General features: G+C 40.5%; 1 protein-coding gene across 21 annotated transcripts in view; it reads right to left on the reverse strand.

Annotated features, from left to right (window-relative positions):
• Positions 1–14,637, reverse strand: part of macf1a (microtubule actin crosslinking factor 1a) — a 335,093-nt gene that overhangs the window by 147,150 nt on the left and 173,306 nt on the right. For 13 of the 21 annotated variants that reach the window (XM_055017589.1, XM_035945394.2, XM_055017581.1 and 10 more), the window contains one exon: positions 755–921. In XM_055017589.1, coding sequence (XP_054873564.1) covers positions 755–921 — 167 coding nt within the window. Of the gene's footprint in view, positions 1–754; positions 922–10,380; positions 13,999–14,637 lie in introns of those variants that run through there. The other 8 variants (XM_055017579.1, XM_055017574.1, XM_055017575.1 and 5 more) reach the window with 3 other exon arrangements.

Consider the following 14,637-nt stretch of genomic DNA (forward strand, 5'->3'; position numbering starts at 1 on the left):
ACAACCTGTCATGCATCATACAGTTTGTGAATGTTGTTTTTTTTTTTTTTTTTTATCTTCAGAGGTCAGAAAGACTTAGACATGTTAGAACCATTTTCTTTACTAAAGTAGAGGTTTATTATCACTATGATTGATGATAAAGGTACTGCATAGGTGTAAACATTATTTTTTAAGTAAGAGATAGAACTTATATATCCTAAGAAAGTACCAGAAATGTGCAGAAACTAGCTTTAAATGCATTTTTTGAAAGGAAACAACAGTGTGCTATATACTATACAATGGAATTCAACGACAAAAATTCAACTACAAAACACTGGTCTTCTCACATCTTTTGAATCATTGCTCCCACCCACAAGGAGCATAAGTGACGACAATAATAAGAATAAAATAAAATAATAGATGCAATAATAGAGACAGTGTTTCACTTTTTCTGATGCTGGGGTCATATTTGGAAAAAGTCATTGAACGTCAAGTTGAAAAAATGTCATTTTGGGGGTTTTCTCTGCTATTAAACATATTGGCTGGGTCATTTTTGACCCTAAGAAAGCACAAGAGTTAAGTACGCCACTTGAGTGTTTCTATCTGTTAATGTGACAGCATGTAGCTTATAAAGGTGTTCAGGTCCGACCTAGTCATGACGTCGACGTTTTCATATGCCATCAGATTAACGGAAAGCAGTGCATGTTTGAAACTGTGCAGGTGTAAATCCACTCTGAAATTAGACCAAACATTAGAAAAAGACGATCTATCTCACCTGTATCTGTGCAGCAGAGCGTTGAACATGCGTCCGTCGCTCCAGGACGAGGTGAAGTTGACGCAGCGGAGGCCGGGGTATCCTTCTGTCGCCTGCTGGCTCCATAGTAACAGCTTCTCTTTGGCCGTGAGGTCGCCTGACTCGCCGCTCACATAGATCTCTGAAATCTGGAGGGAACACAGAAACAGGACGGTGTTGAGATTCACTATTCTCTGTATGCAGAAAACGGTAATCTTCCGTTGAGCCGTGGTGCAAAATATAATGAAAAACATCATATTTACTTTAAAAAATCATAAGAATCTCTCTCATTCATTATGTTCTATCTAAAGAAGCGTTCACTGTTGACAAAATTAACTTTACGCTTGAAGACGTCATTATTTCCCACACAGAAGCAGCCACGGCTACAGTGAGTTTGCAGAAACAACCACGAGCTTTTAGTTTAATTCAACCTGACGTCTCCTTTCAGACCCTCGTTTTTCTCTCCGACGATCGATAACTCAGTGAATGAACGAATGAAGTGTGACATATGAGAGCATGTATTTGTATTAATGTCTGATTTCTCCCCATTTCCCAGCATCTAACAGTCTGGTCTTCTCATCAGCTCGTCCCCCCTCCTCACTTTCCTTCCCCTCCTTCATCTCCAGCCTCCCCCCACCACCCAGCCTCGATCTGTCGCCTCAGTTTTTCACGTCCTTTCATCTGCTCGGCTTCAGATGCTGATCAATCTGCTCAGCCTTCTCATCTCCTTCCTCCCTGACATGAGAATATTCACGTCATCTCCCCTTTGTTTCTTCCCTGACTGGGTCAAACACAGGATCTGTCTGTGAAATGTGTTGCAAGATACGCAGCAAATGCTGAAAGGGCTACAAATGGTAGAATCAGTGAGGCTTTAGCAGTTTTTTTGGAGATAACACTTCATACTTTTTAGAGGTTCTTCAGTCACCAACTCAGGACGTTTAAAAAAATATCTTAGGAAAGATGCTAGTTCTTAAATGCCTCAGAAATAAGGGTGCAAAATTTGTATCCTGACTAATTATTGAATCTGATATTCAGTATTTGTCTTATCGGAATTGTTATTGCTTTTTAAACATCAAGAAGATATTAATTCATAAATGTGCTGCTTCCACTTTGTGGTCTCCAGTACTTCCCGATCAGTTACAGACTATCAGCACTTAAGGATAAAAATCAGAAAAAAACCCAATATTGAATAAAGTTCTGTGTTGGAGTTTTGTTATTCGAAATTTTGACATCAATATTTTCAGTTCTCTTTGAATAGTAATAATCAGTTTTGGAATCAGTCCTGAATAAACCATGATTGTTTTCAAAATACTCTCCTGTAATCATTGAAATGTGGCAAACTGGTACTTAGGAGGTGCAAAATGAGAGCTGTTCAGCTATGAAAAAGTTCCCTTCTTCTATTTCTAAGTCCCCAAACAATGAATTAGCCTCCCAGCTTTACAAGTGAGTAAAAATTTAACCCAGGTCCTATGTAGGGTCTAACTAATAGTCATCCAGCTAAAACTGGATGCAGAGAGAGTTTTCTTCCTGAAACGGGGTGGGGACAGCAGCAACTCATTGGGTTTCAGAGCAAAACTACCCATTTAGAACAGCCCTAAAACCAGGAGTTAAACAGTAATAATGAAATTAAACAGCTTTGCAGAATATTACGCTATAAAACTAAATGTGAATGTAAGACTTTGGCATACCGTAATATGGGACATTTAAAGTCTTCTCCAGTTGTTGGTTAAAACCCAAAAAACTAATTTATGTCTATCAAAGTAGAGAAATTGAGAATTTTTTTCATATAAATAATTAGTTTCTGCCTTAAAATGTCATGAAAATCACTCTACACTGTTGTAGTCCACACCTCACACTTCATATAATGACAAGTAGTAACATTTAGCCAAACATATTTAAGCTGGAAACTGCTTCTGATGAAGACAAATTATGCAAGACAACAGATTTAAGTCTTTAGGTTTGTTTAGTCTGAAACCTTGAAGGTCTGAGTCTGTGTTTTTGAGATCGTGAAGGTAGAAATGCTCAGATATGATGCTTATTTTGCTCATGAAATGTCTTCTAGCAACCAAAAATCACCATATGAACATGTTAACAAGACAAAGAAACACGTGGCTTTCACCATACGGGGTCATTAAGGACATACATGTTTACTGAGGGGAGAACCAGGCCTCCATGGAGACTGACAGCAGTTTAATCTATGTTTTCTACCCGCTGAGCAACACAACAACTTCAGCCATGTTCCCTCTGCGTCCTGCTTCCTCTCAATTTGCACTCTTTAGGTCCATCTGTCCGCACCGACAAAAGCCGAGTGACGTATGTGCAGTAACTGTCGGTGCCTGGCCGCCGTTATTGTCATCAGTATTCTTCTGTCATGCCTCGTTCCCTCCCTCACTGTCTCTGCTGCTGATATAGAGCGCTATGGAAGTCCACGGTGAGCCAACAGACTGCAGCAACAGCCAAAAAGACGAGGACGGGAGGAAGAGGAGGGAGCAGCGAGGAAGGCGAGCAGCAGAGGAGAGGGGTGACTTGCAGAACTATGCTGCATATTCCCACACTATAAAAAGTGTATGAGAAAACTGCAATTATAGGTCCCTTCATTAGTTATTTTATAGATTTTCCCTGTATTGTCACATTCCAGATGTTTACTAGTAACTCGTAAAATCAAAGAAAAGGAAGAATCAATGACCATGTTAATCCTAAAAAAAAACATTCCAAAACTGCAAATAACGTCTACATCAAAAAACTGTAGTTATTTAATGTGAGTTACTTGTTTTACAGAGTATGACTGAAAAATCACAATACATATAAACATATAATTATTTTACAGATAAATGCAGTTATTTGAAAGAAAAATTACACATATTAAGAATCTTAAAAATAGTAAATCATTTTTAATAATATTATTACTGAAAATTTTTTTTTACTTTTGTTACACAGATTTTTTTCTGTTTTGAAAAATTGCAAATATCTAGTAAAATAGCACAAAAAAGTAGTAATTTACATGCTAAAGGTAAATTAAAAATAAGAGGCCAAAACAGCAAACAGTGTACATCAAAAACCTGTATTTTTTATTTTATTTGTTCTTTTCCGATGGTAAAATTATAGTTTTTATTGAATTTAAACAGCAAAAAGTATTATTATTTTACTGTTCTGAAAACTTCTGCATATTAAGGACCAAAAAATGGTAAATGGTAGTTTTAGCTGAAAAGTCAAATCACAGATAGTAGTCAAGTATTAATTTAGTAACAGCATCAATTTATTAATTTACAAGTTTACCCTGATAAAACGTGACAAAGCTGTAAATAATGTAATCAAAAATGTGTTGTTTTTAAAAAAAAAACAGTCATTCATTATTTTTACCATGTTTCACCCTAAAAATTACACTATTTTTTACAGTATTTTTAGCAGTTTAAAATGTGACTATTTTACACATTTTCTGTCATTTTCACTGTTTTTGAATGCTACAGGGTTCCACTCTTTCAGTTTTTTTCCTTGTACCTTTGCTGCCAGATTTTCATCTTTTTTCTTTCCTTTTTTGCAGAGTTTTCGTTACTTACAGTCTAGCAGCATCACAAAAAGCACCATCTGTTCAATAAAAAATGCATACAAGCCCATGTAGGCATGAAACATGCATCATAATGAGCATGCCTCACACTCAAGTATGAAGAAAAAGCTGAAACAGATAAATGTTTCTGGCCTTGAACTCAACACTGAACTTACTCTGTACAACTATCCACCCAGACATGTGCTACAGCTAGCTGGTTAGCATTTCCTCCAACTTCTCACTGGATAAACAAACCAAGACGAACAAACACGATGCTGTTTGACACTTCAGCAGGAATCTGTAAATGTGAAGTCAGCTGTGTATTCTCATGCAGCCTCTGCATGCATCTACCGCCTCCTTTGCAGAGAAACACTGAGCGTCTAATCCTCCATCTGAATATTGATACAGTCCTCTGTGTGAGTTTTGCATCTGCATACAGAGAAAACATCGTCTATATGTTGCTACACGTCTGCCAGGTGTGTATGTAGCGTGTGAATATGTAGGAAGGATTTCAAGGTGATTTAGCTGCACAGAAGCTGCTTTTTCAGGAGCTTTGAAACAAAGACTGGATCTTGTTATCTGGTGACCAAAACACAGAATTATTATCAGTCCTATTAACTGAAGAGATGCAGTTGAAAGCTCTTGCAAAAGCGAGTGAACCTTGAATAATAAATAAATAAATGAATGAAATAGTTGTTTGCTCCATAAATGTCAATCAGGGCTTCCAAGATGACAAATGTTTTTACCACAACCCAAAGATAATTAGTTTACTGTCATAGTGGAGTGAAAAAGATACAAAGAGAAGCTGCAATCTGAGAATTTTGATTTGTTTTTTCTTTAAAAATGCCAATTAATTTAATAGCTGACAATTAATCGATTACCAGGCAGCTCTAACTTTGACTTAAGAGTAGTTTCAACATTTTAAAGAGTATTTAAGGCCTTGAAAAGCCAAAATCCTGCTTATATCTGTGATCCTACTAACCAAAGTTTTGATTTGTGTGATCTCAGCTATGAAACACCTCCAGACAAACTCAGTATTTTTTTTTTAAATCTCTTCTTATGACTCACTTTTAACACATGAACTCGTCTCGACTGTTGTTATTTGTTGTAACTATTTAATTCATCTTGCGTTGAGATATTTTATGGTTTGGATCTTTAAAACTTGCCTTTTCTAACTTGAAAAGTGAAAAATATATTAAGTTTTTGTTACAGGACAACAAATATTTATCTATATGTACAAGTTGGTGATTTTAGCAGAATTAAAAGCTATAAATTGTCATGTAATGACACATTGTCTGGTGAGGTAACTACCACTGTCCTATTGTAAGCGGGATTGATTAGTAGAGGACTTTTTATGCATTTTCTGTAGCTAACAATCCCTGCAGTCATGAAAGCATGTCGGCTTAACATCATCGGCTTTTCTAAATTGGCCTGCTGGGTATTCAGCAGGTTGCAAAAAAAACAAAAAACAAAAAAACGAAGCAGTTTAACTTCACAACTGTTTAATTCACTGAACTGACACTTCTGCAGCTGTGATTTACCTGAAATCTACATCTATGGTGGCACAAATTACTTTCCTACCTAAATAAACAAATGCATCATGAGAAAATCTATGTGCATTTGAGCGGACATGAAACTGAGAGAATGCAGCCACAACACCATGAAACAATACAACAAATCTGTACATGTGAACACACTAATTTGTACCCAGACTAAGTGCAGGTTGCAGTAAATACAGACTGCAGACACAGTAACAGACAGCAGCTCTGGAAACATGACTGCAGGTAAATTCCTCCGCAGGATGCTTCAGGGGCTGATTTATGTTCAGTAACTGCAAGTTTATATCACTACAGGTGTGTGCAGGTGTGAAGTCATGATGATAATACGCATCTCTGCTGTTGCACTGTAAAAACTCAACAAATTAAAATTAAAAAAAACTTTGAAAAAAGATTACACGGTAGAATACCACAACACCCAAGAAACTGTTAAAAAAAAAAAAACTGTGAAAATAACAGCAAATATCTGCAAAATAATGATATTATCAGTCATTGAAGATTATTTTTTTTAAAAAAAAGATTTTTTAAGTAGACATGGCAAACAATTTTAGCCTTTTTTTCTTAATTTGCATTCGTCGTGTAAATTAATAAATTTTTCTGTGTTTCCGTGATTTTAAAAGGTATTATCTGTAATTTCACAAAACAGGGAAAATGCTACAAATTTAAACGATAAGTTTAAAATACATTCATCTGTTTTAAACCCTTAATACATAATTGTTCTTTCAAATAACTGTAAATATTTGTAAAATGACTATTTTATGATGATTTGAATATAGTAAAATATGGTCTATTTTTACAATAAAAGAAGTAAAAATAAATATTTTTGAAGCAGATATTATTTACAGTCTGGGTCTGTTGTTTTTTTTACATGTATGTCAACATGTAAATTAAATATTTCTAGATTTTAATACATATTATCCAGAATTTAGCAAAACTGGAAAAATCTGTAAGACAAAAAATATCAGTAATTAGACTAAATATTTTTTCTTTCAAATAATGGCAAATATCTAGAAAATATCAACATTGTTTGATAATTTAGCTGTGGAATCTGCAGTTGGCTCTTATATTGGAAAAAAAATACTATTTATCAAATTACACATTTTTTGACGTGAACATAATTTAAAACTTTGACCTATTTTTTTTTACGTTAACATTTTCTGTGATTTTACTTGTGACTACCTGTAATTTAACAAAACATGGAAAATCTTAAATATAACAGAAAGCTGTTGACAAAAATTTAACTTTAGACTGTTTAAAAAGCATACATTTTTACAGTGCACATAACATCTATGTGTGATGTCTAAATAAAGGTGTTTATATTCATATCTGACTCAGTCATGTGAATTTTATTTCTGCTAAACTATTAGCAGATAAACAGACAGATGGAAGTGAGATTCTATCAGTTAGCTGCAGTTTTCAGTGCAGCTATGATCCAGCCACAAACATCCCTGATCCACTAGCAGCCCCATGGGGCTCCAGACCGGCCCTCTTTTAGAAACATGGCCTCTTTGAAGTTAGTGGGGGAGGAGGGAGAGAGAGGGAGGAGACATGGGTGAGGGGGGGAGGATGGAGGACAGACAAAAAGAGAATATATAACGAGAAAAAAGATACTTAAACAAAAAGTATGCACGTCAAACCCTGGTTTAGTCTTAAAGTGAGAGGATGGATGTGGATGGATGTAGAGGGATGCAGATGGAGCAATGATAAATGTGCAGCCTCACACACAGCAGGGTGGTGTCTGGATAAATACAACGGGTGATTACAATGCTTTGGAATCCCCTCGAGGCTCGACCAAGCAGCCGTCGCACTGATGAATGCGCATTTCAAATCCCTTTTTATGCAGAGAAAGCCAACACACACCCACATACAGAGGACAGCTGCATTTTAAACTGACACTCATCCTACGACACACAACACACTCAGGAGTATTGATTATTGCCGTCCAGCAAAACACTGCTAACCAGGGATTTCTGCAGGGCTGAGATCTACAGTATGTCTGTGTTTCTCATGACTCAGCAGCAGGCGAGCATCAAACGTAGCACTAAACACAACGTGACATGATGTCAGCTGCTCCGCTGTACTGTATCGCACCGCCTTCATCATGTGAAGGAGAAGCAACAAAGTGTGACAGCTGCTGTGAAACTCGTCCGTCATCTGTAGCTGAATTACTGCAGTGACTGCAGCAGCTTTTTCACTTTCAAGGTGAGCTGTAAGCTAACAGCTGTAAGCTAACAGCTGTAAGCTAGCACAGGACAGACCACTCCTGCAGGTGAGCTGCAGTTATTTTGTGTAACCTGAATATAAACACACACCGTAGAAAGAAACACAGGGATGGACTGAAATAAGCAGAAGGTCATGTAAATGTGCATGCGTGGTTTGCAACACATGATAAATTGAGTTATTGTTGTTGACTTTTGAAGCTTCTTTCAGTTGATTTCTCTGATGTAATATTTAAGTAATCCTCTCTGGATTAGTTTATGCACACTATTAAAAAAAAATCTGTAACAATCTGGCAGCAGGAGTGGCAGAAAAAAATATGTTAAAATACAGTGGAATTCCGGAACGCTCAAAAACTGTGAAAACAACGGCTAATATCTGTAAAACAACTTCATATTTAGCTGATTTAAATAAATGGAAACAGTGTAACTTTAACTGTAGAACAAATTGAAATTTGTAAAAATATGTTTCTGATGTAGACATTATTTACATATTTTAAAAAGTAAACACATAATTTTTTAAAAACAATTTTACTTGATATTATCAGTAATTTAGTCCATGACTGATCTACATGTGCAAGGTTTTATTATTAGTTTTATCCACAAGATAAAGTCTGTTTCCATGCAGGTGTGATATTTAAATGCTCTGCTGATAGAAAAATCTGGCAGACACCGACATTTGAATGCTTCATTTTGATCTTTTTAAAGTAATTTCTGGTCACATTGTCTGACTGCATTAACTGAGTGGAGACTAGAGGGTTCTCTGAGCACAGCTAACTAACATTGTATTGTAGTCTATATGAGGAGTTTAGGAAACCTCCGTAAATTGTTGTCTATCAATAAGGAAATGGTCAGAACGTAAGACATTTGTTTGCAGTTTTATTTAGATATTGCCTTGCTGGTGATGCACTGAATTCAGGTGAAAAGTTGGAATTGTGAATCAGAATGTGGATTGTGATTCTGCCCAAAAACAACATCATATAATCACATAATCAGACTGCCCAGCCCTTGTAACAATGCAGGAAACCGTGAAAAAGAACATTCTGCTACAGTCAAATGTAGTGTAGAAAGACTATATATATAAAAATATAAAATCTTCCTCAGAATACAATTTTAGTGATGTTTGATTTAACAGATGTCACCCATCTGATTACCTTAAATATCAAATTCCAGCCAAAACAACCACAGACAGACAGACAGAGAGACAACCATAGTGGTACTGTGTGTTATCCAACTGGTAGGAAATGACAAGTTTCAGTTTGCAGCCAAAGGAAACCCTGTAATTTGCAGCAATGACCCTTTTCTCTCACACAGACAAACAGCCGGCCTGTCGGTCTCATGCTCTGTACCAGACGTCAGTAGTTTGTGGTGTGAGAAAAACATTATGCAAAGCAGGAAGAAGAAGGGAAGAAAGGCTGGACGGGAGAAGGATGGAGAGATGGCCTGCTCTGGGTTGATTAGGCCACAGGAACAAAGAAGGAAGCAATGGAGAGACGTTTAGTGCCTTTACAGAGCTGATAACAGCACACACACATCAACCTTCATGACTACAAACATGGTGCACGGATGACAACAAAAGCACCTTTAAAAAGCTGCACTCAAACAAATCAAGAGCTGTGAATGACGCTAACACTGTAGACCAAAGACATTCCTCAGCTTCTGGGAACAAAATCTTTTCAAAAACCGTCAGTGTAACATCTGGAGTCCCACAATGAAGCTGTGTCACCGACCTTCGACGGATCTCTGAATCAGTTGTTTTAGGAGCCAGAGAATCAGGACAGGAGAGCAGAAACACTGTAGTTAGGCAACAACTAGCCTACCGTGACTTTTATTATTAGTAAAAAATTAGCCCAAAAATGTGACAGGAGGGAAAACATCTGGAAGCTGCATTTGAGTTCAGAGGATTAAATGACAGATAACTGTGAATAATGGCCATCATAATTCCTCAGAATGACAGTAATGTCATCTGATTGCTGTTTTTGTCTAAAAAATCCCAAAGATATTTATTTTGTATTTATAAAAATGTAAGTACTGCACCACATCTTGTAAGATGAAACCAACAACAGTTTGGCATTTTGCTGAGAAATGATTTAATTGCTGATTATGACTCTGTAATGTATTTAATCAGGATCCAAACACTTTTTGCCCTTTAAGCAACCATACCGTTACTTTGTAAGTTTGAATATCAGCACCTGGTTCAGTCAGCTAACTAGTGGAACATTGACAGAGCTGAAAATAAACATCTAAGACGGCTGGCTAAAGGATGTGGTGTCTGTGTATCAGGACACAAACCTGTGGCAGGTATCTCACAGTGACCTGCTGGTGCAGTCCCAGCGGACTCTCTATCATGGAGTCCAGTCTCTCCGATGAGCTGCTGGTCAGGCCTCCCCAGTCTGTCTGACTGGGAGTGGTGCCTGCTGTTTCTGGAGAGGTTAACGGCAGGTCGCTGGCATATCCCGACTCCAGCAGGGATGACTTCTCCTGCGAACAAGCTGGAGAATCCAACCTGAATCCCCTGACAGCCGGGGTCTCCTGAATCCGCAGCTGGTGGGAGGACGTAGGGAAATCCGCTGTAGATATTCTGGATTTACGCTTATCTTCCTCGGACAGTTGGATTTTGAGAATATTTCCTGTGACTGGAGAGGCGGCGGGCAGCTCTTTGCGTACCTCCACCTCACCGTCATTTTCTCCCCTCCACACTGGAGAGCCATAATCACTGGGGTACACCGTCCTCACCACGCAGAGTTTACCGTCCACCTCGCGGATGTGAACCACACCTTTGCGTTCGCTCGCTGAAGGTGTTTGCTCTGCTTGTGTCGTCCCTTCTGATGCTGCTTTTTCCTCTCTGTGCCGCTTTTCATCCTTATCTGCTCTGGCTTTGTCTTTTTTCTCCTTTTTCTGTCGGAGGACCCAGGGTTTCTCCAAGACGCCTTGGACTTTCTCCCTGACCCGACAGACCCTCCCTCCACCCGGCGTGGTGCTGCCCAGGGCCGGGGCTGTGTTGACCGGGGTGGTGGTGGTGGTTTGGCTCGGGATGCTGGAGACGTCTATGATTGCGCTGACTGTGTCTTCCTCCCCTGGAAGGCAGAAGACTCCTCTCCAGGCCGGGCTGGGTTTAGGGGACCCTTCAAGTATTCTGTTGCCCAAAAGCCCCCCTACAGTGGCACTAACAGATCCAGGGGAGAGAGTATTGCTTCGTGGATTAGTTTTGGAATAAGTTAATTTGGTATCAGGCACTGGTTTTAGACTCCAAGCTCCAAAGTCTGTTTCTAGAATTGAAGCTTTTTCCTCCTCATCTTCCTCGTCTTCCTCATGCTCATGGCTTCTCCGTCGCTCGTAGTCCTCTTGTTCTACATCTCCTTTCCTGTTCTTCTTGCCTTTGTGCTTACGTCTGAAACGTAGACGCTTCTTTGGTGAAAGTGGAGGCGCTCCAGTTAGCTCTCCTTCCCGAGGAGGCCTGACACAACCCATGGAGTTCCCCATGATGCTAACAGAGAACAGTGTATAAAAAACTACAGCAAACCAGGCAGTTAATTCACAAGAGAGGTTGATTACACATTTATTCCAAAAACTGAGACACCAGAGAGGAAATGTTCAGACAGGCTGGGAAGTGACTGACGGCTCCCTCATTAATCTGACACCTGTGAGTGATGTGAAGCTAGGAGGAGCAGGTTTAGCTTAATTTCGGTGGCACCATCTTAAATGAAATCCGGTGAATAAAAACATGGATGTATGAGCTGTCAGAGAAGGAAAAAGTGTGAAAATTAGTCTTTTCCTCAGGCAGTTATTGGTGCATCTGCAGGCTGTCGTGTTACGACTCTGCCCTTCCTCTTTCCTTCACCTGACTTGACTCAGGCAGTGCAGCGGCCAGCCGAGCCTCCTGTCTCTAAGGACCCCGCTGTTTCTATATGTGCAGACAGCTGGCTGCTTTACTTTGACGGATTTCTTGATCCAAGAAGACTTGTGGTTCACAGTCAAGGACACAAGGACACGGTGGTGTCAACGGAGCCACGCGAGGGGGGAAAATAAATTCAGTTAGGGTCAGGTGTTTGATTTATCACCAGGCTTCTGGCAGGTGAGCTGTTACCTGGTGTAAGGCAATGTGTCAGGCAGGATGATGAGTGTGGGAGAGAGAAAAAAATGTAGTGCAGTCCATCGCTATCCAGCCCATTAGTGATACTCCAGCCGCTCCACACACACTGCAGGATTTCTGAAAAAGATGGAACCAGTAGCAGTCTCATCTCACTTCTTGATCTGATATTATAATCCCCTGGAATATCAGAGATGCCTGTGACTTGGAGAAGTGAGAAAAACAACACCTTTGATTAAATCTTCCATCGTCCCCGAACCACAAACTAAACCATGTTAAGGTTGCTGTCAGATCCAGGTGCTGATGGTATCCAGGAGCTCTATCTACTCTTAGACCCAGCTCATGAATTAATCATGCCTCCCCCCTGCTGTGGTAATGTTATTGCAGTGCAAGTGAAGAGAAGAACTCTGTAGGAATGCTATCTGTCACGGCACTCCTTGTGGAAGTAGTATTAATGGCGAGGCTGTCGATATCCCTCGTAGTAACAGCGAGCTCGGTGTCTCATTCTGCCGAGGCTGCACGGCCTCCAGATTGGTTGTGGGTGACAGTGTGTAGTCAGCCAATGGTGCTTCAGATTGTAGAGAATTTTAGCCAATACTCCGACAGCTTGTTAAATACTCAATCAGAGCATCAGCTTCCCACCCCGATGCTTCTGCTTGTCATCCTCCCACGACTCATCCTGCTCATTGAGCCGGTGTCTCATGTGACGTGTCAATCCATCCGCCATGTGCCTCGTTTACACCTCGCACCGTTCTCGTCAATATGCTGGAATCCAAAATTGCTGGCGTTGATTTCTCCCATTGAGAAGATTGGCAGGAAAGTTGACAGTCTTTCAGAGATAATCCAGAATACCTGTGGAATCAAATCGCTTTAGCTCAGAAATCCTGCAAGAAAAAGCAGCTGTTTGTCTAAATTTGGAGGCAGACAATCGCAGACAGACTCCACCTTTAGCTCCCCAGACAGTGTAGCATCACATGCCTCTCCCCTGGATACCAGAGCACTGATTCCCACCTCGATGTCAGACCCCCCGAGGACCTTAAGTTGGCTGGAAATTGTGCTCGGGTGCTGTCCAATCATAAACCTCCTGTGTCTTCTTGTCAGTCTGCCAGTTAGTCAGGCGAGCTTCCACTCCATCAGGTGGTGCAGTGCGACGATGCAACAGCCTGGCAAAAATCCACAGTTTGCAGGAGGTGGGGGGGTATTTAGACCAGGTTGGAAAAAAAAAAAGAAACCTCCCTCTTCTGTTCTGCTTCTCCTCTCTGGTGCCTTTTTTCGTCTCTTAATAGCTCCTCACGTCCACTAGATCTAATTAGGAATAGGCATCTGGGGTAGGAACTGGAGCTGGACTGGTCCTCCGTCAGCTTAGTAAAGATCCAGACCTACTTCGAGTACAGATGTGGAACAGAGCCAAAGGGATTCTGGGTCCGGTGAAGGGCAGCCCCAAACATCACAGTCCGCACTACATGTCCTCTTAAAAACATAAAAGACGTAGTAGCAGGAACACAGGGCGTCTCCTTTTAAAACACCGGCTCCCTCGGACAGGCATGGCTGGATTGATCCGATTGATACGGTGGAAGTCCAGGAGGGAGAGTGTTTGTGCCTGAGCGGCTGGGCGGTCCCACCCGGTCAGCTGTCTGCATACGTGTCCACGAGTCTCGTCCCGGGGTGCATTCGTGGTTCGAGGCCTGCCGATGAAGGGAAGCCTGGAGCTCCGGTGGCAGCAGGCAGCCTGGATCCGTCTCTGCCTCGACTGGCTTTTTTATCCGTCGCTTGCAGACGCCGGCAGAGAAAAGCTTTTATCTCCCGGCCGCTGCAGCTTCACACTCTCTTCTGCTCGATCTCTCACAATCCACCCCTCCCTGCTCGACTCTCCTCCTCCTCCTCCTCCTGCTATTCGCTTCCTAGTTACTCCCTCTCTATCTTGCTTAGCTCTCTCTTGGCTGTTAGTGAGCAGCTTTCAATGCCACAAACACACACACACTTGACCCAATAGCTTCCCTGAATGACAGGCAGCAACAGGAAAAGCAGCCAGCAGGAGGGAAATCAAATCTAAATCACACGGGTGCATGAATATGAGGAATGAGTTCCATCTATTCCCTTCACCTGTCCGTGAAGTTATGAATGGTTCTGGGGAGAAAAAGCAGCTGAGGCACGAGGAGAAGGAAGGAGCGAGGAAAGAGCTTTTAAGGGAATTAAAGAGGAAGTTGAAAGAAAAACAGGAGGGGCAAAGAAGGAACTAAGCTTAGGAGGAAAATAGGAGGCACTTCAAAGCAGTTAAAGCTGGGAAAAATACTGTGACGCGAAAGAAATTAGAAATAACTTAGATAACATTTACATTGAGGTAGCAAAGTGTTCAAAATCACTGGCTACAGACAATCAGTGACTGGACAATTATGGTAATATGCAGGATTTTTGCATGAATGTGATGAAGCACTGGGATTTAAAAGGCATTTAATCCA

The sequence above is a fragment of the Amphiprion ocellaris genome, chromosome 15 (genome assembly GCF_022539595.1).
Source record: "Amphiprion ocellaris isolate individual 3 ecotype Okinawa chromosome 15, ASM2253959v1, whole genome shotgun sequence".
NCBI classification, from domain to species: domain Eukaryota; kingdom Metazoa; phylum Chordata; class Actinopteri; family Pomacentridae; genus Amphiprion; species Amphiprion ocellaris.